The sequence below is a fragment of the Struthio camelus genome, chromosome 12 (genome assembly GCF_040807025.1).
Source record: "Struthio camelus isolate bStrCam1 chromosome 12, bStrCam1.hap1, whole genome shotgun sequence".
NCBI classification, from domain to species: Eukaryota; Metazoa; Chordata; class Aves; order Struthioniformes; family Struthionidae; genus Struthio; species Struthio camelus.
In genome coordinates this window covers 19,838,481-19,864,385 of record NC_090953.1, presented here as the reverse complement: position 1 = coordinate 19,864,385, position 25,905 = coordinate 19,838,481, and the positions used below count along the sequence as shown (strand labels likewise).

General features: G+C 39.9%; 1 protein-coding gene across 3 annotated transcripts in view; it reads left to right on the top strand.

Moving 5' to 3' along the window:
- The window catches only part of ANXA2 (annexin A2), a 35,929-nt gene extending 10,287 nt beyond the window's left edge, over window positions 1-25,642 (top strand). For 2 of the 3 annotated variants that reach the window (XM_068958193.1, XM_068958194.1), the window contains 10 exons: window positions 9,861-9,955; window positions 13,238-13,351; window positions 17,051-17,141; window positions 18,509-18,588; window positions 18,923-18,982; window positions 19,634-19,727; window positions 20,481-20,576; window positions 21,441-21,499; window positions 23,218-23,340; window positions 25,259-25,642. In XM_068958193.1, coding sequence (XP_068814294.1) covers window positions 9,861-9,955; window positions 13,238-13,351; window positions 17,051-17,141; window positions 18,509-18,588; window positions 18,923-18,982; window positions 19,634-19,727; window positions 20,481-20,576; window positions 21,441-21,499; window positions 23,218-23,340; window positions 25,259-25,318 — 872 coding nt within the window. In that variant the 3' untranslated portion in view covers window positions 25,319-25,642. Of the gene's footprint in view, window positions 1-9,860; window positions 9,956-10,740; window positions 10,834-13,237; window positions 13,352-17,050; window positions 17,142-18,508; window positions 18,589-18,922; window positions 18,983-19,633; window positions 19,728-20,480; window positions 20,577-21,440; window positions 21,500-23,217; window positions 23,341-25,258 lie in introns of those variants that run through there. The other variant, XM_068958195.1, reaches the window with a different exon arrangement.
- Window positions 25,643-25,905: the final 263 nt, after the last annotated feature.

Sequence of the window (25,905 nt, the reverse complement as noted above, 5' to 3'; positions counted from 1 at the left end):
GGTTTTAAAGCTCTGTAAATATGTGCTTTAGAATATGTTTTGCAAGTTGCTGCCAGAGGTTGTTGAGGTTATCACTGAAAATGTCCTCTTTCTTTTCTTCACTCATTAGTACTTCAAATTCTACTACTTTACTGCCACTGAGAATGAAGTGTCAGTTTCTATGTCAGTGATTGGGACCAAACTTTGAATGATGGATTTCTGCTGGTTTACGGGATTGGATGTTTCTTCTTCCTTTCAGCTCTCCTGACAGCTGAATAGGGCTGATTGGAACACTTTCTCCTCAGTTTTGAACTAGATGCTTATGTGTCTTGGATTGTTTTGGGGTCAGAGAAAGTCCTAGAAACAACAGGACCTAGTTTCTGAAATGATGTTGCAGTATTTCATGGGCAGGACAATGTGGGAGTGCCCTATTTCTCTGGGCCAGGCTCCCAGGTATGCTTCCATCTCATTTTATCAAAAACCAGGATGCACCACTTTCAGTGGGAGGCCGTGACAGAGCGGGGCAGATGCAGCCAGCCGCCTTGAAAAGCTTGGTGTACTGAAAAAAGCAGGACTGCAGAGTGCACAAACTACAATGCCAGAGTAATACCTTGGTAGTGTTTCAGTATGAAAATATATACAAAATCTTACTTCGAAGATTTTTTTTGCCACTAATAACGTCCTCCTTTGAGGAAAGGAATGAGGAGCGAAGTCTTTCAAACGTTGTGCTCTGTTGCTGTCTTTTTCACGGGTCTTGAATGCACTCTGATGTCCCATGAGGGTGTGTTCAGATAACTGCCTTAAATTTCACTAAAGCAATGCTATTTTACACCTTATTTTGAGGGGGGAAAAAGAACCACGACATGAACATCACTTGGCTTCATTTGTTGAACCGATTCAGAGCAGGTAATCACAGCGCGGTTACAGAACGCAGCCGCTGTCGTTTCGGGGCAGCGATCCTGGTCCTGCTCCATAAGGAGGAAAGGGAGTGCCTGGCTTTGACTCTTCTTCTTGGAGAAGAGAAGACTGGGGAGGGGGGGGGATCTCATCAATGTCTACAAGTATCTGAAGGGAGGGTGTCGAGAGGATGAGGCCAGTCTCTTCTCTGTGGTGCCCAGCGACAGGACAAGAGGCAACAGGCAGAAACTGAACCGTCTCCTTCGCTGGAGATGGTCAAAACCCGTCTGGATGCGATCCTGTGCAACCTGCTCTAGAGGACCCTGCTGGAGCAGGGAGATTGGACTAGATGATCTCTAGAGGTCCCTTCCAACCTCAACCATTCTGTGATTCCTCCAGGCCCCAGAAGCAACCGCTGGGTGTAGCGGGAACTGCCCAGTCTTTTGCCTACATGTCAGGAGAGGGAGGAATTTAAAAGCCAACAGTTTCTCATCTGAAAGAAATGCCGACAGTGCATTCTGTCAATGCCAACAAAGCAAATGTTTGACCTGAAAATGTAAAGTGTAAAATAGTGACTATAAAACATCACTCCCCCTTAACAGGCATGAGGCTTACTTTCACAAGGTTTCTTAATTCAACTGGAGAAATCCCTTGCCTACTCACTAAAGCAGGTTCAGTTCAGGTTTTGAATCATTTTAGGGTATATTTTATTTTTAAAATAATCTTCTTACAAGAGAGGAGTAAGTGTCATTGTGCTTGGCAGGAAGTGCTTTGTGTATATGTAGAGTTTTGTCTAGGTTTATTTATATTTTACAGAACTGATGATAGGGCAAATCTAAACATGTCAAATATCCCATCAGGTTTTCAGGACAGGCACAAATTTACCCATTTTAACATTCAAGCTGTTAATTAGTGCGAATGGAAATTGTAATATCCCTGGCAGTACAAAAGCTTTTCCTGTCAGGAAATTCAGGCTAATATAGTTATTTCACTTTCTCCCAACAAAGATAATCAATTTGCTGAGTTTGGTGTTAAGATATATGGAAACATTTTTAAAGAGAAATGATGCCTGATCCTTTGAACAAATGACAGCAAAACTTATTCATGAACATGCATGTTTGTAGGACTGAGCTTGTCTCTTCTTACTAGCTTGTTATCCAGGAGCTTTTTCTGAAAGGTGACTTTGAAGTGGAGAATCTCTTTAAGGTTTTAGTATTGACTCTTTACACCATAAAGCCTATCTCTTCAGAAGGTATTTCTTGGAGAAATAAAGCAGAAAAGTGTTAGAACCCTTCTTCCAGGTACTGTTTTCTTGTATTTTAAATGCTTGGTTACAGGATATTTTCATCGACTACTTGAGGAAAATGTTCTAGAATGTGAACTCACTAAAATATACTTTTTTTTTTTTTTTTTGCCAAATGAAAATTCTGAATCATCCAGATGAGAATTGATTTGCTACCGAAACCAATGTAAACATCTATACAAAGAAGTTATTCTTCAAGAAAACCATTTGAAAATATTTCTGGTTAAGGGCTTCATAGATTTTATATTAAAAATATGACACTCAGTACATAGCACACCTTCTATGCAGTATCATTGATTCTTCAGCAATTAGTTTGCATTGTATGCTGCAAGTAGAAACGTGCAATGTAAGTGATTATAGAATTGTAAAGAGTTATATGAGTTGCTCATTTTGTTTTAGGGCGATCAGATGCAATAGCTTACAAATAAAAGCACAAGTTCATTTGGCCGTTGAGGTGCCAAGTTTCAAACAAACATGGACATAAGAGAGAAGCCAAGCTTTTGGGGGGCTTGACTCTGTACAGGATAAGGAATTCTGGCACCTGAAACCCATGCCTTTTTGTTTCCAAAAAACTAAGTCTGTACATGGTATAACAGGCCTGTATTTTACAATTCTCAGAACCCTTTCTTGAAACTATATCTCTTAACAGCAATGCTATAGAAGTTGTATCCCATAGCGTCTTATCTCTGGGAAAAATAGTTTGGGGATACCTGCTTCGATTTTTATATAGCAATATGCAAGTACAGTATTGGCGGTCAGGGTGGGCCAGTTTTGAAAGGTTACCATGTAATTATCCATTTGTTTCCAGCAGTACAAAGTCCCTGAACCAGAGTTACGAATCTCTAGTTCAGTGATTGTGTACAAAACTGGTAAAATTTACTTTACCCCAGTTCTTTCCCCTCAAGCAAATGCGTCTGTTGCTTAGCCAGTAAAATATCCGACTGCTCTGTTGTTTATAATGTCTTAAATACTCCAACTTTACTTTTTAGATTAATTCCTTAATGTTTAGTCATCTATTTATCCAGTGTGGGATCTGTGAGAAATACTGTGATATATTTAATGCAACTTTAATGCAATCTGCTAAAAATCTGTGCTGCACAAATAAGGCTTTGCTGGGCTTTGACTGTGGTTGAATTAAATGCAGGTTGCTTATACATATCCAACAGCTGAGAATGGGAGGCGTGCCAGAATGGCTCTAGATTATGCAAACAGTTTGCAGTTAGCAATAATTCAACCCAGAGTTTTTGTAATGCCAATAAGTTGTTACAGTTCCAGCTTGTTCCTATGTAATAAATGTTATTGCTAAGCCAAATTTATTTTTATACTGTTTATTTTTTCTGTAGTGAGTCCATTTGGTGCTTAGCATGGTCTTGGTAAACGTTGGCTTTTTGCTCTATAGGACAAGAGGCCCTTTAATATTGATATAACACAGAGCACAATGGAGCTTTATACAGATTAGCTCAAGTAAATGAGCCTAAATGCTAGAAATCAAGTATTATTACAGCATATGCTAGGCTTCCTTTATTTCTTTATAGGAAAAAAGACTGCTGAAGTGCCTCCCTTCTGTCTGAGAGGTGTTCCCTAGCATTGTGATTTTCTTATGTGCGTCTCATAGTTTGTTGAATAATGTTATTGCTTGACTAATTTGTGAATAGTTGGATACTTGCAGCTCAAACTGTGCAACCTTTTATTGAGGTCTCATGATACACTTTTCTGTTCCAAGACTGGCAGAGTTCGAACACAGGTTCTTTTAGGAAAGTGTTTACAACATACATTTATAATAAATTCATTATATCCAGAAATCGGGAGGTGTAATCCATAGCATGGGTTTTGTAGAAGACTGAATTGACTTTTTTGTGGTGTATTTGACATGCCCATACTTTTTAATCCTTTTTTTTTTTTTTTTTTTAATGCTTGGAAGTAAAAGATTAGAGGAAATCGGCCAGCATGTGGTGGAGAAGCGGTAGTGCCAGAAATCCACCATACTGCATCACTCACGTATGCAGAATATTATCAGTAAATAAATATCTCATTGCAACACAAATTGGCAAAATCTTGCTAGGCAGAATTCCAGCGCTGAAATTCTAGTCATGTTTTATCAGAGTTTTTTTTCCCCTTTAACTAAAGTGGGATGGGGATTTTGTCCAAGGATAGTAAGACGCTGCAAATCACAAGCTCAGTGAAATAGTCCTGGGACTGTGTTAGTGCCTGACATACAAAGGTACCCAGGTCTCGCGAGGGCTAATCACCTCCACTTACAATCTCATTTCTCACTAATAATGGAGGCCAGCTGCTATCTTCTCTCATTCGTTCATGTAGGGTGATGATCTCTGTAGTACCTAAATGCTGTTAGGACAGAGAGAGCTTCTAATATTCTGTCCATGCTGACTCGGAAAATAAAAATGAGGAAACACGTTTCTAGTAAATGAGCTGAACAGAGATACGTCACTTCTTGCAGAATAAAGGTATGTTAGCTCTGTTCTTGCCTCTTCCCAGGAAGTTGCGAGGTTGTCTGTATCAGCTGTCTTGTTCAGCACAATGTCAGTGCTGTTGTTTAGGCCCATGGAAATTCAAGTATAGTCTCTTTTAAACCAAAAACAAAAAAATAGAACTGTATCTCATCGTTTTTATGTTCATTTTCTCTTTTCTTGCTGATTAAACCGTAACCCCTTGAACCTATCAGCTTGACAGATGGCCTCTTTAAAAAAGAAAAATCATCATTATTCAACATTCAGCAAGGCTTTTGACACTGTCTCCCATCACATCCTCGTAGGTAAACTCAGGAAGTGTGGGCTAGATGAGTGGACGGTGAGGTAGTTTGAGAACTGGCTGGATGGCAGAGCTCAGAGGGTTGTGGTCAGTGGTGCAGAGTCTAGTTGGAGGCCTGTAGCTAGTGGCGTCCCCCAGGGGTCGGTCCTGGGTCCAGTCTTGTTCAATCATCAGTGACCTGGAGGAAGGCACAGGGTGCACCCTCAGCAAGTTTGCTGATGATACTAAACTGTGGGGAGTGGCTGGCACACCAGAAGGCTGTGCTGCCATTCAGAGGGACCTGGCCAGGCTGGAGAGCTGGGGCAGAGAGGAACCTCCTGAAGTTCAACAAAGGCAAGTGCGGGGTCCTGCAGCTCAGGAAGAATAATCCCATGGCCCAGGACAGGCTGGGGGTTGACCTGCTGGAAAGGTGCTCTGCAGAGAAGGACCTGGGAGTGCTGGTGGACAACAAGTTAACCATGAGGCAGCAGTGTGCCCTTGTGGCCAAGAAGGCCAATGGTCTCCTGGGGTGCATTAGGCAGAGTGTTGCCAGCAGGTGGAGGGAGGTGATCCTGCCGCTCTCCTCAGCCCTGGGCAGGCCACACCTGGAGTACTGTGTCCAGTTCTGGGCTCCCCAGTCCAAGAGAGACATGGCACTACTGGAGAGAGTCCAGCGGAGGGTTACAAAGATGATGAGGGCACTGGAGCATCTCTCCTATGAGGAAAGGCTGAGAGAGCTGGGCCTGTTCAGCCTGGAGAAGAGACGACTGAGAGGCGATCTCATCAACGTGTACAAGTATCTGATGGGAGGGTGTCAAGAGGATGGGGCCAGCCTCTTCTCCGTGGTGCCCAGTGACAGGACAAGAGGCAACGGGCCCACACCGAAACACAGGAAGTTCCATCTGAACCTGGGGAAAAACTTCTTGGCTGTGAGGGTGACAGAGCATTGGAACAGGTTGCCCAGAGAGGTAGTGGCGTCTCCTTCGCTGGAGATATTCAAAACCCGCCTGGAGGTGATCCTGGGCAGTGTGCTCTAGGTGACCCTGCTTGAGCAGGGAGGTTGGACGAGATGATCTCCAGAGGTCCCTTCCAACCTCAACCATTCTGTGATTCTGTGATTATTCAAAAGGAGTTCTTTCTGAAGACATGCTTTCTTCCCCCCCCCCCCCCCCCCCCTTCCTGAACACATTTCTTTCTGCAAGGAATTTTCTTGCTTAATAAAAAAACAACATAGTATGACACCATGAGTAACAATGTCAGTTTTTCTGTTACCCAATGATAAAAGTACACTACTGAAATCTATCCAGCCAGAATAAATTGGGAAATACACTTTCATTTCATTACCTTGAAATTTTCAGGCTTTTTAGTGAACAGCAAAGAAAAATGTGGGAGCAGCTCTTCTGCTCCACCCCACTTCAGCAGCTGTGAGTCAGCATCCTGTTCAGGGCTGCAGGATTCCCAAGTGTGAAGTACAAGCACTGCATTTCCACAAAATGCCAGAGCAATGAGCAATTTCCATCCACAAAGCATGAGTAAGAAGCTTGGACACAGTCATTTGTGGGCTCCTAATCTATCTCAATTGTTTTAAAAGTTGAACTTTAAAACTGGTCATTTGCCAGTTTTGAATGTCGAGAATGCTTTAAATCTAGAATTTAATAAAAACTTTGAAAGATTGGTTTATGCTGTGGCCCTGCAAAGGCTGAAAGGCGCAATGTATGAGTGCCTCTGTGTGTGTGGCCGTTTCTGGGCTGGGGAAGTTTGCTTTCTGTAAAATGGCAACACTTTAAAACATGCTATCAGTAGATTATGGCTAAAATTTACAGTCAGCATATTTTCAAGCTTTATAACTAAGACACATGATGCTTTCCAGGGCCTCTAGACTTTTGCAGGCCAAGCCTGCGTGAATAAGAGCACGGATGTAGGTCTGCCTCTGTATGAGCTAAGAACACGAGACTATTGGGTCCAGTATATGGTGTCTCCAGATCAGAATCAGATTTTTGTTTGTGCCCCTTATGAAAAACCTAGTCAAGAGGGAGAAAGGAATCTGAATGTTTTGGATTTGACTCATTGTTTTAGAATCTGTAGCTAAGGGCTACAAGGTCTTTTGCAATATTCTCACTGGTATGATTTGTATTAGAATATCTGATTAAAGTCCTTTGTGTCCAAGCTGCTGTGAGGCTGCTTTGGGTAATAAGGCAAAACAAATAGAAGAAGAGTCTGTTAGGGGTCTGAGTCCTTCTAGTAGCGGCTGATCCATTCTTTACTTTGTTTTCTATTGCAAAATCGTCATTTATGCTAACACACAGGTTACATTAGTGACATTTCACATTTACACTAGTGCATAAACGTGAAAGAAGCTATTCATAACGCTTGCTGTAGTAAGTGGAGAAAGTCAAGTAGAAACCCTGGGCTTGAACTGACCTCTAGATTAGAGCCATCTATTTGGGTTCACAACCTGGCCCGCAACTCGCTGTTCAAAAAAAAAAAAACTAGGTATACACCATTGCAGAAGAATATGCCCTGTGTTAGACATGTAATATTTAGAAACAGTTTTGCCTTTTCTAAGCTTCAGCCACTCAGTTGACAAATAGTTCAAAACAAGCAATTACACGGCGCAGCTATAGGTTAGTTTGATATTGGAGCATAATGATTTGAGAGCTCTTCAAGCTGTCTCCTCTGTCTATCCATTTACACGCTGAGCTGATTCTTCTGTTTGGAAGAATCTGTTATCTGGACGTTACTTCCAGCTGCAGTGTTATTCTCCATCTCTGTGTGAATGGCAAGTCCAGGTGGTTCTGGTTAACTAAAAGTACGTGAGATGCAAAGGAACATTTTACCTAGGGGCTGAATTCGGTGATATAGCATAAGTGAGCACTGGAGAATTGGAGAAGGGGATGGAAATATTTTCACTTTTGTTACAGTAACATTCCTGTCTGCTGTATTAGGTGAAGTAAGAAAATTAAATTGGAGGTGTAAAATTATAAATTCAAAATAAGATTTTCCTTGAGCAAGCAGTGAGTCCTCAACCAGGTCTTGTGAAATTTCATACAGTTACCATACTGCTTGAGAGTGCCTGGGTGGACCTCTTCAGTTCTGTTCAGGTACATGCAACGTCAAAATGTGACTGCACTGTGTTTCTTATTTGTCACTCTAAGTCTTTGTTAGCTGGCTGCTTTGTATCCTGGTTGCTAACAATTCCTTTGATTTGGCTTGTGGCGGGGTCTTATATTTCTAAATGTTTTCCTTTGACTAATAGAGACTGGCTTATTGCAAGGGCAGCTTTTGTAAGCTCTCACAGCAAGAGGATAGTTGAGTTAGTTTTAGAAGTTAGTTAAGGGAATATAAATACAGGGCTTTTTTTTCTGTTGATGTTGATTAATCAAAGGGTAGCTATTTTATTTGCATATGGGACTAGTCAGTGGTATTAGCTAAATGCATGAAAGTATTTGATAAGTGTGGAGATGTGGCACTCATTTCTTTCTGGTGTTTGTAGGATCAGACCAATAGATCTCTCTTACACTTGGTGTAAGCGGGAGAACGTAGGCAAGGAAGTTCAGAACTGAAGTCCAGCAGAGCTGCAAGGTGTTGATTTGGAGACAGGAGGATGTGGATGTCTTTGAGTAGCTCTCTTTGCAGAGCATGCTTGGAGAGATCTGGATGTCTGCAGGGCATGATAATTGTATGCCCAATGGGTTAGAGCCCTACCACGGGGTACAGAGATAGGTCAGATGGTCTGGGTTCGTATCAAGATGCTCAAAAGCCTTCAGTCAGACCAGGAAACAGCAAGGCTCTGGGATATATTTTGAATACGTACTTTGAATATACTTCAAATTCCCAAGACCAAGCAGCAAATGAGAACTGTGATCAGAGGAAGCAGAAAGCAAGTTGAAAGCAGCAAGTTAAGTAGGAAAAAAAGAGCGAATCTGAAGCGCAGATTGGCAGTAACAGGCAGGGACAGTGGCAGAGCACTGGAAAGAACTTTGAGTAGCGAGTAGCTGGTATCTAAGATATCTAAGAAATATTCTATATAACATAAAAGCTTTTCCTCTGTAAGTATTGACTGGCATTGGTGGCAGCATGAGTAGCTGCCCTGTAGGATCTACAGCTGTGGAATGCACTGGGTGCTATGGAGAGCCAGAGAATCTGACCCTGATGAGTGCCGTGGCTTTTAACCTGTAATAAAACCAAATGATCTCCTTGCGTTCAGTCAGGAATTGCATTTAAGTGAACAGATTTGGAAAACATCATTTAAACCTAAGCCTTTACTGATTCAACTATTAAAAAAAGGAAGGGAGTTAGAGCATCCAAATTGTCTAGGCAGCTTAGTTAAAACTCAGCATGGAGCTCCTAATGGTCATTTCCAAAAAACGGAGCGCGTACATAGTTCCTGCCCGTATCAAGAAAACCTTCTATCTTCTGTGCCTCTGGGCTGCTGAGAGAAAGTAATATAGTGGTTTTTTTCTTCCCATTTTTGTTTGGCGTGTTAGTTGAGTGCCTAGAGGCAAATTAGAAAAATATAACAGCTTTACTGAGAAGCCTTAATTGAAATCACTCTGCTGAAATTACAGGGCAGGCTGTAATAAGTTCAAGTTCGTCAGTTCTAAAGTTGAACAACTTTCTTTGCAGAACCCTGCGTGACTGACACACATGCATACGGATGCACATATGAAACGGAGCACAGAAGTAGCAAAGCTGGTCATGGACTGGCCTTAGCTCAGGTGAATGCATGAGTATGCACAGCAAGATTTGCATCACATCAAAAATTTGGGTTGTAATTGGTTGCACTTTCTGCAAGGCCAGGACTGAACAGATTCTGCACTAGAGAGAGCTGTTGAGCCCTGCTCCAGATAGCAGATATGCTGTGTTTGGAGTGTAGGAGAACATATTAATACAAACAAGAAAGTTTCTTTGACTCTGTCTTTTGTCTTTGTAGGTGTGGATGAGGTCACCATCATCAATATCCTGACAAACCGCAGCAATGAACAGAGGCAGGATATTGCTTTTGCTTACCAGAGAAGAACCAAAAAGGTACCAAAAATATAGAGGAATATGAAGTATTGAATATTTTTTCTGTGTATAGTTAGGTTTTTTCAGGGCTTACATATTTCACAAGTAATTAGGCATAAACCAGAGATAATATTTAATTTATCTTTTCACTGGCAGTAAAGATCCATTTACATTGTCTCTGCTGTCGCAGTTTAGGAGTGGTGGGATTTTCAAACGTGTTCAGTATGCACAATTGGAACTGAAATCTGTTGGAGATGGGTTTCCTAATACCGCTAGAAATCAAGATGGGTAGCAGATCATCAACCAGTCACAAGGTTACCTGCTGAAATGTGCTAAACAGTATCAGTTGTGTGTTTTCTGAAGTGTGGCAAAAATCTCTACTTAAACCTGTGACAAGCCGTTGGCAGGAAATGCCTCAATTTGAAGGAAAAGTTAAAAGGGAAAGGAAAGGCTTTGGGTGGTGGTGGTGGTGGTGTTAACTTAGCTTAAAGAAAGTATTCCTTTTCTATGCGCGGTGTTAGCTTAAATAAGAAAAGACTGCAGTCAGGTTTTGCTACAAATGCTGCATGTGTGGAACAAAGTGAAGCTATCGACTGAACTATCACGAGGTGTTTTCCTGTCCGAAATATCCTATGCACTGATCTATTGAGGAAAACAAATCTGTGAAACGGGTACAGCAGTCTGTGTAATGAGTCTTGCTAACTGGAAGTGAAGAGATGTTTTCTTGGCTTTTGAGGTTTTGAGACTCTTACAGTAACTGAAGTTTTATGCCCACGCAGAGGAAGAGAAGCTTACGTAGAGTCCAGTCAGGATTATGACGAATGTCTCTCTTTCAGGTTTGCCAGACCCCAAATGGTAATCCTCCAATAGCAGCCCAGAATGCTCATCCGCAACCAAATGTAAAACTAGAGTTAAATTTTGGAAATTCACCAGCTTTTATGCATGGCTGATACAGGCACACGCAAAAACCTGTGCAAGTTGGATGCATGTGTGTGTGTGCGCACACAGGCCTGCATCCCAGCGGTCACTGTCTGTGGGCACCATGAGAACTGTGAATATAACCTGGACCCTAATAGTAAAATGTGTCACTTGAAGCTCTGTTAAATGTTTTGCATGAGCACAAACATGCACAGTCAAGAAAATCCGCAACTTCTTTCATTTAAATGTTTATCTCTTCACTTACCTTCTTTCCTTGCTGCTGCTGCAACCCAGGAGCAAACTGAATTTATCAAGTACAATAAGTGCCAAAGGGTAAAGGGTATAGAAACAATGGAAATTTGTAGTAGAAACCACTCAGAGAAACAAACAAGTGAATAGCAGGAGATGAAAAAATGGAATATGAAAACACATCTCTTTTCCAGTGATATAGATGCATCTTGTAGAGAACGTATCTCATGGATTTCTTTGGAAATATGCTGTGCAGTTACAGATCCTCCTTAGGCGGTTGTGATTTATCGCTCATGTTGTGCCTTATTGCAGGATTTCTCAGCAGGTCGTTATAATGAAAAAAATGTCTCAGACCTACCTCCGTTTTTGTTCCTGTGAGTTGAGCTCTAAGGGGAACTAATGCTAATTCTGAGGAGCAGTATTTCTACCCAAAAGTCTATGAAATACTTCACCTTCACCAGCGTTAATGGAGCTATTGGTGATTACTGGGGATTTGTTTGTGCAAAACTCTGCACCTGTCTGGTCGATTCTAACTGCTGCTGTCCACCACTTGCAGTTACTTTGAAATGAAATGCTAATATCCAGATGCACATTTGGAACACCTCATACAATCATGAATTTATAAATAGCAAAGAGAAAATGTGTATGTCCGTTATCTGCTTCCTGCTTCTCTGTTAGCGTACTCCTAGTCATGGCAGAGAATAGCAGTGTGGAGCCCCTGCTTCCCTGTGTAAAGGGGGAAGAGCTCATTTCTCCAGAAGCCTGCTAATAGGAGGGCAGGTGCTTGGTTTGGTTTGGGGTGTTCTGCTGCAGTTACTTTGGTAAATCTTGTTGAATTGATTTGTATTTCCTTCAACCTTTACATCAAAGTGCAAAGATTACAAAGACTTCACTCAGCTAATTGGAATTGATGGCATTGCCCTACGATTGATCATAGAGGTGTGCAGTATCGTCACTATTTTAGCTGATGTCTAAAGAACCTGTTTTCATGCAAAGAAATGATGGGACGTTGCATCTAAAATTGGGTTAGTGTACTAAAATATTTCTTGGACTAAAGCAGTTAGACTTCCAAAACCTCTGTTCACTCTCTTGCTCAATCTATGAAGTGCGTATGGTATAAGCATATATTAGTGCCCTGGATTAACTGGTGATTCTGGAAACACACTAAGTGCCTTGGCTCTTTATCTCTCTGATATAAACAACTTTGCTGAGATCATTTTCTTTTCCATCTCTCTTTGTCCACACCTCCTACCCCTAACCCAAACTTGTTTGTGTAGAAACCAGCAATTCAAATGCAGCAACTCTCTTCTGAATGCTACACGTTTAACTCCAGCTTTAGGTAACGTTGATCTGTTTGGATCCCAGACTTGATTCCAGGGATTTGAAATTTGTAGCTACACTACAATGCAGCTGATATTAGCATTATTCAAGTTGTAACAGAAACCCATAAAAGAGGAAATGCCAGACTTCATTTGCATCTGCATGCATCCTGTGAAGTGAAAATATCTGACTCTGTTTCCTCTAGCACTGACAGACACAATTAACAATAGAGATTTTGGCTACGGAGTTCTGATGATTTCCTTAAGACGGGGATGATTTTCCTGCACTCAGGGGCCATCTTTTCCCCTTGGCCAGCTGTTTGGAAACTAGGCCAGTACAATGGAATAACTGTGCAGTCAATTTTTCAGGGCCTAAGCTAATATAGGGCTGAGATAAATAGGAAAAACCCAAATAATATAATGCTGCTGGGAACACTATGAAGAAAGATGGAGAGGCACCGACCACAGGGAGTCAAACTCAGATCCATCAGTGCTTATTAGCTCCAACACAGTGTCAGTGCTTCAAGACCAGAGCTCAGTTGTGCAGAGTCACCTGGATGTGTTTGCACCGTGCTTCGCAGCACTTTGTCAGCCACCTGTGGATTTTTCTTATTTTTCAAAGGATGAGAAAAATTTCCTTTGCCCTAATTTCTTTCTTAGGCTTTCACAAAAGAAAAGCTCTTTATGTTCTGTTTCCATGTCAATTGTGCAAAAATGACTGTTGCAGGCTTGGAGATTTAAAGCACTACAGGCTAAATTCTCTGGAGATCAGAAGGGAGCTTTAATTATTTCTTCCATCCTCCCTTCTTTTTTACAGGAACTTTCAGCAGCACTCAAGTCTGCTCTGTCGGGTCATTTGGAGGCGGTGATATTGGGCTTGCTGAAGACACCAGCCCAGTATGATGCCTCTGAATTGAAAGCTGCCATGAAGGTAAATGAGCCTGGAAATTTAAATGTGTTGAAGTCTGATGACACCACCTCAAGAATGAGTATGGACTTGGTATTCAAATGCAATTTTCAAATACAGTCACTGACTTTTTAGTACTACGATTTAAATATCCAACTTCAAGGCATCCAAAATTTGATCTGAAATGAAAGAAATTCTAGGACCATGTGGTTTTTTTTTTTTTTTAAGTATTAATTAAATCCTCTCTTTAGGAAAAAGTAACGTGAGGCAGGTTAGGAATGACTGACCGGCTGTTTTGTCTGGCAGCTGTTCTTCTGACTGCCTTTAAAAACAATGAACAGGTTCATAGTATAAGAAAGCAAAAGAAAGCAGCTGGAGCCATTAAATCCTTTGCTAGCATTTATAGGTTTAATGAAAAGTAGTTTCCCGTCACTGGGTCATATCACTGATGTTGGAAGAACATCTTGTACCTAGGCCTTCCTCTCTGTAGAACACGAGGAGGAGGAGGATGGGGCATGTGTTCAAAGGAGTCTTGGAGAAACAGCGCAGCAGTGGGTCACTGAGTTCAGTCCCCTGCAATCACAGGCGAGCGTGACTAGATCACTGGTTAGGAAAAATCTGCTCCGCTGGCCACTGAAACAAGGCTTTGAGAGGTGTTCGTGCCAGTGTTTTTACCTTTCCAAGCAAACCTTACTTTTCTAAGGTTTGGGAGTTTGTATTTATAAGCATCCCATAGAGTCTTAATGTTCTCAGTCAGGTTAGATGTTGTTGGAGGTGTAGTGGGTTTTATTTTTAAAATGATTTAAAAAAAAAAAGTATTAAAATGTGTACTAGAACTCTGACCAAGACAAAGAACTGATTAGTTACTATCTCCAGACTATGAAACAAATATACAAAAATAATACCAGTATACAAATAACAAATAAGGGGAGATGATTGCTCTGTTAATTGTGGGCCAAATCCATTCTTGGAGCAATCAGATGCTGCCCTCTTCTGGTTTAAGTAGAGGCTATCTGTGATTTGCTGCGAATCAGATAATTTTAAAATTTGAAAGTTTTTTATGTGGTGTTTTTTATTAGAATGACCGTATACTTATCTAGCAGTTGTGCTGTATTTACAGCGAGAAGATCAAGCCATTGCCTTAGAGCATAGTAGTCACAGATGCAGAGTATTGTGCACTCTTTACAGGTCAGATATTTCCATCTCCCAAGCATTCATTCTAATATTCTGAGTTTGCGTACAAAATATCGCTGTTCTTGCTTGAACTTAAGTTTTACTTGCTATTTTTCTTAATGGAGAGCTTAATAAGCTATGACATGGGAATCAAAGTTGGCAAAAGAAAACTCCTCATGAAAGTGTATAATTATTTCTTCTGGTATATATTCTTACAAAGTCCTTCCAAAAATATTTAGAGATGATTAAATCTTGTTAGCCTTAATTTCTTCCCCAGTTATCCATTAGAACCGTTCTGTGGAGAGCTTTCCTAATTCTCGTAGCTATGAGTCATTTTATGAAATCGCTTGGTTTTAGTCCTCTCATTTCTTCCATCAGTAAAACACTTTCTCCAAGTGGGTAGTTTTTCACAGAATTGCCTACGTTTCCCACATGTAAAAGAATACAGCATAAGACCTTTTCCTGAGATGTTAGACTGCAGACTCCGCTTGGAGTCCTGTGCAAACCATGCCCATTTTTGCCAGATGCCATACAACATTCGTCCCAAGGGTTTTAACAGCCTCCTAATAGTAGTCCTAATAATGTACTTTCTGTCTGCTGTTGATCCTGGCAGATGAGGGTAATGGGAGTAACCGGAATATCATTCATTGGCTGGTAGGTTTAAAAAAAAAAAGGAAACAAAAACCAAACAACCTACAGAATGAAACAACCCCAAACTCTCAGGGATCTCTTTAGAGAAAAGTTGTTTGTTTGTTTTTTCCACAGTACTGAGGCATCTAACTACCAGCTGGCTTTACCAAATAGTCACCTAGATCTCATTTGTGGTCACTAGAGAGAGAGGTTGGTCTCCTATTCTAAAATTGTCCATCTGGAGTTCCTAGAGAGATTGTCCAAAGAAGCCTATAGAGACTAGTTGGCTTGGGGGAGGTATTCCGCTAACCTAACCAGGTGTCTCATTTTAAAGTCACCTTACTACTCCCTTGTCTAGTCACACCTATTGTTTACAATTACTTAACTGTTTTGATTATCTGGAAATGTTCATTTTGTGTGATAGTAATGGAAAGTACTGTACCACTCAAATCCTTATGCTGGAAGTACTGGCGTTTTAACGTTGAATAAGGCATATATCATATATGGCAAGAAACACATTCTGTTAATGCTCTGCGTATGGTGTGTGAAAGAAATTCTATCTTAGTTGTGGGCTTCTGCAAGGCCCAGCCTAATTTTGTGTTTTACAGATTTATACCAATTAGATCAAGCTGGAAGAACATATATTAATACAGTAAAGTTAGTAGGCCATATTGAGTCATTTTATTTCTTTTAATCTAATAGTAATGCAAAATCCACTTTGCTTTCTTTCACGTATAAGAAGAATAATCTACATAACTGTGGTCTTGTAGTGCAATATACTTTCTCTGACCCAGTCAAGAATTTAGTATAAGGCCTTGTGGTTTGCCACATCTAAGATGTGACAAGAATATTGCAGTGTTGTCAGCAAATATTTAAAAATTGTTTTCGATATAAAATAATTGAGCAAGGTTTAGAGCACATTGCTCAAGCCACATTATTTTGGAGCAGCTGAGTTTAGTTTTGGAGCAGCTTTGAGGTTTAATTGATAACTGAAACATTTTCACGTGGTTTGTAATTTTATAATATTGCTAATGCCTATATTATTATTTAAATAGTAGAAATGCAGCTTGGTTCAAAGTACAGATTCTTCGTTAAGTTTATTTTAGCTCTACAGGAAGTTAAGCAGAAATCTGATTATTACATTTTGATATTGATCACAAAACCTGTTTTGAAGTACATAAGTCCTCTCAATTCACCTAGCTTGATCAAAATGTACATTTTAAATCTGAATGTTTAATCTCTCGCTCTAAAGATATTTTTATTCCTTAATATCAGTATAGCTAATCACAATACACAAATACAGATGAAATGATATTATTAAGTACATGGAAAATATGCATAGTTCAAGGGGCACTATTTATGAGCTAGAAACTCAGAACATGGTTGAATCTGGCCACAAGGACACTGGAGACAAGGCCATTGCTAATGGCTGTGTCATCCTCAGCCTTCCATTTATAGTGGGGAGGTGCGTGGAGGGAGGTGAGGAGGAAGAGCTGGGAAGAACATGATGGTCTCTGCGCATTTGCATGCTGAAAATGAGATTTTTGTCCTGTGCTCTCAATGGAAAGATGGAGTAGAATCACACATTAACAGTAATATGTTTACCTCATCCAGTTATGCTGGTGGGGTGGTCATGTAAGTGTTACAAACGGTCATGGCAAACTAATATTTCCCCCAGATATTATCTACTGTATCTCAAAGCTAATAGAATAGTATTTGGCAACTAAAACCATTCCGTCTGGGATTTCTCAGGCACATTAGAAACATGTCTACAGTTGGCAAAAATATCCCTGAATGGTTGTGAAACTGTTAGAGTGGGAGAAGGAAAAAAGGGTAACAAAATGTTGGTAAAATATTTTGAGATCCTTCAAGCATGCCTGTTCACTTCTAACACTTAACTGTATTGTGTATGTGTTGCAGGGTCTGGGAACGGATGAAGACACACTCATTGAAATCATCTGCTCACGAACAAATCAGGAGCTTTATGAAATTAACAGAGTCTACAGGGAAAGTAAGTTTACACTGAAAGTTGCAATGTACTATGCTTGTCCACAGCATTACTTGAATAAGTTCCCCCCAGCATGAATTTGATTGGCAGAGTCACTTGCCCCACATCTGCTTTCATTCTCTGGTAGTCGGGCAGAAGAAATTATTTTGTATTGGCATCCTGGATATTAGTATGTATGTATAGAGTTTCATCTGCTACTTGATAATAAACAAATTGGACAGCATTCGCTAGTCATCTGAGTTGTGTATAAGTAGGGTTTTTTTTTTTCTGTGTTGCATGTATTTTGTGTATAGTGACAGAATTAATTATACTAGATTTAGTGATTCCAGAATCAATTATGTAATAAGTAGTTGAATCTGAAATCTAATGAAGCGTTCTTATGAGCTTCTTTGATAGACCTGCCAGAAAAGACAAAAAGCAAAACCCCATAAAAGTATATATTCTCTTTTTCAACTTTTCTAAAGCATGTTATCTGATTTAAGCTATCATTCATAACTAGATATAAAAGAAGTCTAAGATTCACCCCCAGAAATACTCCTTTTCCTTTAACATTCCTGCTATTTTTGTATCGGCCTTTCTGATTGAAGATTCATCTCAATCAATGGTACAGCTGTCCAGTGCCTGTTCCCCTGAACTTTTAGCTTCACCAGATACAGACTTACATGGAGAATATTGCTGTATGCTAATGTTTAATAGCTGTCAAGCAGTTCTTTTAGGGTACTGGCTAAATCATAAAGGACAAGGAGAACCAATGTAGTCTTAATAGCATATACAGAACAAAATAATGTATGAAAAAAATGGTAAAATGCTGCTGCTATAGGCTAGGTTGCTGTTGAACTTTGATAGAGTACGCAATTTTGTAGCAGCGTAGAGTATGGCCACTTCGGAAACAATGAAAATGTTGAGATGCCACACCAGGATTGCACGCAGCATTCTTACGTTTAATCAAAACAGCTATTGTCTTCTGCATTAAACTTGCAATTGCAGTTGTCCAGTCATAAATCTGTGAGTGGTAAAGGCCTAAATCCTATGTTTGGGAAACAAGCAAACAGTCATTGGTAGCAAAGAATGAACTGATAGGATAGTCAGCTTAAAACAATATTCTCTTCCTTTTAATGTCCTCAGGCTTTCTTACTGTCTTTCCATATTTGGCAGACAGGCTTTTGACTGCATGGGAAGTTTGACTAGCATTATCGTGACCAGCTGGCAGGAATGTTTTTGTTGTTGTATGCAAGGGTGTTTTTAATTCTCTTCCGCAGATGACTCTAGATGTTAGCTGGTTTTGTGCATAAAACAGTGATTAGCTGTTGTCCTTGTAAATGAGAATTTGTAGAATGTCATTACATGGAAAAGAATTTTCTGTTTTCTAGTGTACAAGACAGAACTGGAAAAGGACATTATATCAGACACATCTGGTGACTTTCGCAAGCTAATGGTTGCCTTGGCCAAGGTATATCTATCCATATTTTTCTGCTTTTCCTAATGTGCCTGCCCTTTGGTAGTTGACTGATACCTTTTAATAAAACAATTGGATTTCTGACTCAGCTTTGAATTTCTTTGCACTTCTTCTGTCTTTTGAAAAAAAAAAATTCAAATGTCAAAGAGCAAAGTATCTTGACAAGGGTGCAGCATTCATAGCAGCAGCTTAATAATGGGGATGAAACATACTGTAGTGATTATTCATATAGCAAATACTGATTAAAAAAACTAAAGAAAAAAATGTGTATAGCAAATTGCTTGCAATCTGTTAAACCTCTTCTAAACACTGCTATCCTTGTTTGAAGGGCAAAAGGTGTGAAGATACATCTGTGATTGATTATGAGCTGATTGACCAAGATGCTAGGGTAAGCGCTAGTAATGACCATTAAATGTTCTTAAGTTGACTGAATTTTGGGGGCTATTCAGTTAGAGTAAAAACGTGCATGTGAAAAGCACTTATAAAAGTAGTTATGTGTATTTCAAATTGTCCTGCATAGCAATGTTTGAATGCTGTCAAGGTATCTACCACTTGTAATCCTGACATCTTCAGTTATCTATTTTCATGGGCTACGTACCCGCTAGCACTTACACAGTAGCTCTCTGGTATTTTCTTTAGGCATATTGAAAAAGAGATGCTTTAACAAAAGGAAGCACTGACGCATTGTGAAGGCTGATGGCGGCAGCCAAGTAATTCCAAAAGATTAAGAGTTAGGTATCACTGAACTTACTGGCCGATTCCCTTGTTTATTACATCTGTACTTGTCAAGAGCAACTCTGCTGAGGTAAATGGAGCTAACTAGAGAGTAAAACCTGTAAATAAAAGTAAATACAGGGTAAAACCTGGCTTAGTTTCAGATTAGATCCATAGATCCTTGGTGGTCTGGCTAGCAATGTCTCCTTTTGTATTTCTCCCATTGACACAGTTACAGTAGTGCTTGGTTTCCAGTAAATAAATTGTGTACGTTTGAGATGGCTTCTTGTGTAACCCATGATTTTGCTTATCATTCTAACCCTAGGAACTCTACGATGCTGGTGTGAAGAGAAAGGGAACTGATGTGCCCAAGTGGATCAACATTATGACTGAAAGAAGTGTTCCCCACCTCCAAAAAGGTATTATTCAAGAGACAGATTCTTTTTTTCTTTCCTTACAGAAGGAAAATAGACCCAAATGGTAACTATTTCATCTCAGATGTGATTGAAGTGAGTGTGAAAAGCTATAAAACATGGAAATCTTAATTCATAACCAAGCTGTTGTTGTGTGCATGTGGTTTTTTTTTTTAATGCCCTTACTTCTGTGGATGTGTTAATCTCACTACTTGAATGTGCATGCGGCTCTCTCCTACACAGGTGCAACAATCACTCAATGGTATTTCACCTACACTGAGACTAAAAATGTTACAAATCTAGAAAACTGGGCTGCAGGAGGCTTTGAGAGGTCCTTTAGCTTTTCCCTCTGTGTTAGAGTAGGTCAGCTATGTCATGTGTTTAAATTGGATATTGAAGCCTCTCAAGAGCGGCTCCGGTAGTGCTGTAACAAGCACATGGGAAAGCCATTTTGGAGAATTTTCTTTTAAGGAGCTAAATTTGTTTAGCTTTAACAACCTAGTTGTTTTAAAAAATGTTAATGACAGGGTAGTATTTTACTGGATGTTTGAGGTGTTTGAGAAAAAGGCCATAGCATCAGAACTTTCCCATTGGCTGAGAAGCTTAGGTTGTACTGAAGATAAAAGTTCTCAGAAAAACTTGGACAGATACTTTTTCATTACATGCATCCGCACTGCACTCTGCATTTTTGGCTCAGGTGGTTACTTTTACTGGTTCTTGCTTTGATTTTGTTTTCACTTCTTTTCTTTCTTATGATAGTGTTTGATAGGTACAAGAGCTACAGCCCATATGATATGTTGGAGAGCATCAAGAAGGAAGTTAAGGGAGACCTGGAGAATGCCTTCCTTAATCTTGGTGAGTTACTCTGAGGTAAAGAGTATCTTTTCGGTGCTTTGGCAGTGTACTGTGATGAGAATGCAGCTTCTCCTGCATTGCTGACTTTCCAAGGGGGATGTACACACGGTTTGTTATCTGTTGTTAGTTCCACTTTTGTCTGTCTGTTTTATCTTTGATTCCTGTTAGCTTTTATTAAAAGCAAACAAACAAAACCAGGTTGGATCTCTAATCAGGCACATTTAAGTATTAAATACGGACGTAGGCTGGAGAGAGAAGAGTGTGTGTGAGAGGAGAAAACAGGCTGTGGAAGATGCTGGAGGCTAATAAAAATAGCTGATTTGGCACTGAATTATCTGAAATAGGTATATATGAGACTGCTACTGTGGCAGGAGTTGAAGATGATTAGGATGTCCTGGGTTTCGGAGGAAATTCTATAAGAGGAAAATCCTTTTCAGACTAAGGGAGAACAGAGAGGTGCTTAAGGCAAGTGGAGAACAAAAGCTCAGCCTTGAAGGGGGACTTCTCAGGGATCAGCATACAATGAATGTTTCAAGAAAAAAAAGGTTGTTTATATGTGAAAGATGGACATAAGAATGAATTTTGGTCTGTGTGGAGGAGGGCTAGCATTCTGAAATGATACTAGCTGTGAGGGAAATACAGATTGTAAGCATTTGTGGTACATCACAAGCTTCTCCAAACAACTTGTAAGTAACAAATGCATCAGGTAAAAATCATTTCTCTGTGTTCCCTTTTGGATAAACTTTTGGTGGAAGCCTGATTCTGACTATCAATGACGTCTTTAAAAAGGCTCCAGGATTCTGTGTTCTGTTAATTCAAGTGTGGGCAGGATGTTTAACTGTTCATATCTCTCTGTCTCTGCAGTCCAGTGCATTCAGAACAAGCAGCTGTATTTTGCAGACAGGCTGTACGATTCTATGAAGGTAGGGAAGGCTGTTCGTTCTTCTACTATTTTTTTTTCCTCCATGTTTTCATCAAATTTTTGTTCTTTAGACACTTTTATTCATAAAATGTTTAACTAACATGGGAAGAAATTAACAACGGCTTCAAAAGCATTCTTTAAAAGTTACAGGTATAAACAATCTATTCTAGTACATCCGGTGTTGTCTGATAAGCGCAAAATACAGACATAGCAAGGTAGTTGATCGCTGCTAGAATAATTGGGGTATGTACAGAAGTAAAGCAGAACTGTAAGGGCAAGATTTCTCTGTAGATTTTTATTTCATACTGCATTTCATGCAGATTTTATTTCCATACTTTGATGAACATTACTGCTCTAACTCTGAAAATAAAACTGAATGATGAACATTACTGCTCTAACTCTGAAAATAAGTCAGTTTTTCCACACCGTCCTCTCAGGTTTTCTTTTGGATCATACCCCTTGCTGAATCATTAGTGTCTGCTTTATTCAGAGGAAACCTATTTTGGGGGTTTGGGGTTAAATTATAGTTAACAATGGTGAGAAAGAGGTTGATTCCATCATTGTTGTATAGTCTGGGATTACGAGTGGGTGGATGGCTCCTGAATGTCAAGCTTAGATTTTACATGTAAGTTTACAAGTCAGTGTAGTTCATATTTAAGTGAAAGGTGTTTGACCTTGGAGGTTGAAATGTGTCAGAAGATGAGGTACATAATGTAGATTTCAAATGAAAAACTTAACAGAAAAATGAAAAGTTGCAGAAGAATGTGGGCTAAATAGCAGGAAAAACTCAAACCTGCAGCCTGAAGGACTATGGAAGCACAGACAAAAAACATTCTTGATGTACTGTTGTCCTACTGTAGCACACCTTTAGATTCTGATTTTGTGGTGCTACCAAAAAACAGGATGTGAATAAGAAGTAAGATCAGAGGATGAAACAAGAATGATTGAAAGAAGTGCATGTCTTTTTTTTTTTTTTTTGTTACAAGAAAGCTATAAAAATTATGTTATCTGGTAAAGGATGCATGAAACTTTCCAATTACACCAACATAGTTTATGATAGGCCATTTTAAGCTAATGTTAACATAGGACTTTCAGAACTGGAGGTGTTAGATTGCCTTCCTGTTAGTTGTTCAGGTTTCGTATTTATTAAGGGATAATTTTAAATATTCCCTTTTAAAGTAGTCATAATGGCTAGCCCTGACTGTCTAAAGGTATAGTTAGTGCAGGTTTATAGGGAAAGGGCTTACAGTAATGATCTTTATTAGATCAGTTGATTATAATTAGCAAAGTCAGACACATCTCTTTGCAAGTAACCAAGAGCTGATAGCAGAAAATCTGTTTGTTGAAGAGCCAAAATAAGACAGTAAATTTGCCAGAAAACATTTTCTTGAAGAAGGGGTTGAAAGAGGAACCACTGGGGACAGGAATTAAGGAATACCAGGAAGACCTCCTCGTAAATCAGGACTGCTGCTTTTACAGTCTAAGGGAGCTAGATTTGTGACTAGAAGTTGATCAGATTTTCATGATGAGAGAGAGATGTTTGTGCTCAAACTCCTAGATCACAACAATGGCCTTAGTGTGATTAAAAGGCTTAATTCATTGTACCTACCCTTTATTACAGCAGCTGAGTTGCCTGTAGTTCACTGTCTTTCCATCAGATGCAGTGGCCTTTTTATGCATTTCAGCTGTTATAGATCTTAAGTGTGAATCTGCTTGTAGGGCAAGGGAACCCGGGACAAGGTTCTGATCAGGATTATGGTCTCCCGCTGTGAGGTTGACATGCTGAAAATTAAGAGTGAATTCAAGAGGAAATATGGAAAATCCCTCTATTACTTCATCCAGGTAAGTTTTCAGGTTTCTTTTTATATCAATTGTATGACCTTCGCCGTGGTCTTCATTGGACTAATAGCACCATTAGAATCCATGGAAGATGTTTTTTAGAGGCTGCAGTGACAATAGTAGATCATTACTTTACTTTGCAGGCTACAGCCAGTACAATTCTAGGCAGCCATTTGACTGTATATGCAGGTTTTGTGCAATAGGCTAATGTGTTATGAAGGAAAAATCTGTTCTCCTGCCCCCCCCCCCCATCCACAGAACAAAAGAGAGGAAAGAAACAGATCTGTTATGTGACTGATGAATGAAAATAAATCACGTGATTTGCTGCTCCTTTCAATTCCAGTGGCCAACAATAGGCTTTTTAGCTAGAGTGATATTGTCCGTTTTCCTTGATTGGGCAGGAAATACAAGTGTTAGGTTTAATTTAGTTTTGGGTATAGGTAAAGGGCTTGTGCATCTAATTAAGAAGTGGGCTTCTACCCACCCTTATATCAGCATGTAAGACGTTCCCCACTCTTCCTAGTGGAGATGTAGTTGCATCAAAAATCTTAGGCCCAAAATCTCTTCCTCCTGTATGAACTCTGAAATAAGATGTCAATTTGAGGGTATAAGTTTTCAACATGGTTCTTGTTATATGACAACTGACTGAAAGGAGTTATCCTCCAAAAACCCTGTCTCTCTATGCTTGGTTATGTTCTTCTAAAGCATTTTCAAGTATTTGCTAGTCTTTTGGACTATCCCTCAGAAAGCGTAGAGCTGAAATCAGTATGAGTGCTAGCTAGCTACCTTGGGGATGGCACCTGAGAGCAGGCTCTGTGCTTGGAACGCCTGTGCAAGGAGACACAGGGATAGTTTTAGGCTGTGCATCGTTCGGCATCTAACTCGATTTTCTCTGCATCACAGGAAGAAATGTGGCAGAGGCTGGCTGCAGCTCACTTCTGTTCATACACTAGTAGAGTTTCCCTGTTGTCTTGACAAATAGATTTGATTTAATCTCAATATCCGATTTAGGCTATATACTGTATATTTATTATAGCTACACAAATGATTTTTAAAAAGTGTGTATAAAAAAAAACAGAGGTTTTTTGTTTCTTGTTTACCATAAAGCTTTTAACCACTGTTTGGTTATTAATTTTGACACACACTTATGACTGTGTTTCTCGTTATGATGCCCTCATCATAGCATTTTATGTCAGTTCTCATGGGTCACCATTGCATGAGTCAGTCCAGTAAAATAGTCCAGATCAGAGTTAGTCTGTGCCAGGTCTGCAGCCGTTTTATTGGGTGACCTTGGGCAGGTCACTTGGTTTCCCTGTGTCTCTGTTCTCCATCTGGGGACTGGGAATAACGATACCTCCTTTCTGCTTTCCTGTATTGGCCTTGGCTCCCGAGACAGGAAGATACAAAAGGCAGGGGCCATCTTAAATGTGTGTGTGCAGCTCAAGCCTGATGTGGAATACAAATACAGTATTTTGGAAAAGACTGAGCTGTGCAATTGCAATTGCAAGTCCTTTGACTCCTAAGTTAGAAGATCTCTATTCTGCGTTGAGGCTGATGGATGAGAGAATACCTACAGAAATCTTCCCAGTGGTATGTCACTTATTCAATTCTGCACCATGCTGGCCGTGAACTTACTGGTTAACAGTGAAAAGGAACTGAGTCAAGTCCTTCAGCTTTCCTTTGTCATGTTACTCTTTTCATACCAAAATTCCCCTTCTTGGCCTTGCATTTATGTCACAAGAATTATAAATAATTTCAACTTACACATAAGTTCTATCTACATCGTCTCCTCCAGGCTCACAAGGCTTCCAACTGTGACACGCGGTCTGTCTCACAGGTTTAGAGTATGGTGCATATACCTTCATATTTTGTGTCTCTTTCCTCATATGTATTTCACGTTTTTTCTTCCCTTGTTTTACAGCAAGACACAAAAGGTGATTACCAGAGGGCACTGCTGAACCTATGTGGTGGAGAGGACTGAAAACTGTGATGGAAGAAATCCAAAGCCAGAGACATGCTTTTTGCTCTTCATTTTACTGTAATCCTAGAAAAAATTGGCTTGCCTAGTTAACCTTGACTTGCCTCTATATCTGCAAGACTGCTGATATTGTACGCTTTCTGGTGCTGTTTGTACTTCTCTCAGTAGCAGTGCTCTGCTTGGCTTTACCAAAGTCCCTAACAGCATGACGCCAGAGGAATTAACATTCCAAAGACAGAGGAGGTTCAAAGTGGTGGTGAAAGACTCGGCCTCTCCGTCTGATGTTTCTAATAATATATAAATAAAAATGAATTTTTACTTTAAGAAGACAGGTCTCCCCCAGATCTTGAGTTTAAAAACCGTACAAACAATTGTTACATATTTAGCCTTCACTGTCCACTCTCTGTGGCTTTTTTTCCTTACCAGCATTCATTACTCTTGGCTGAAACTGCGTCTTGAAACCCTTCCTATGTTCAATGATCCAGTTTGTCACGAGAAGCAAAACAAGTGTCTCATTTTTCTCTAAATAAGTGACAGTATGACCTGAGCCCCACCTGCATTTTCTTTGCCTGTGTAGGAGGAGGAGGAGC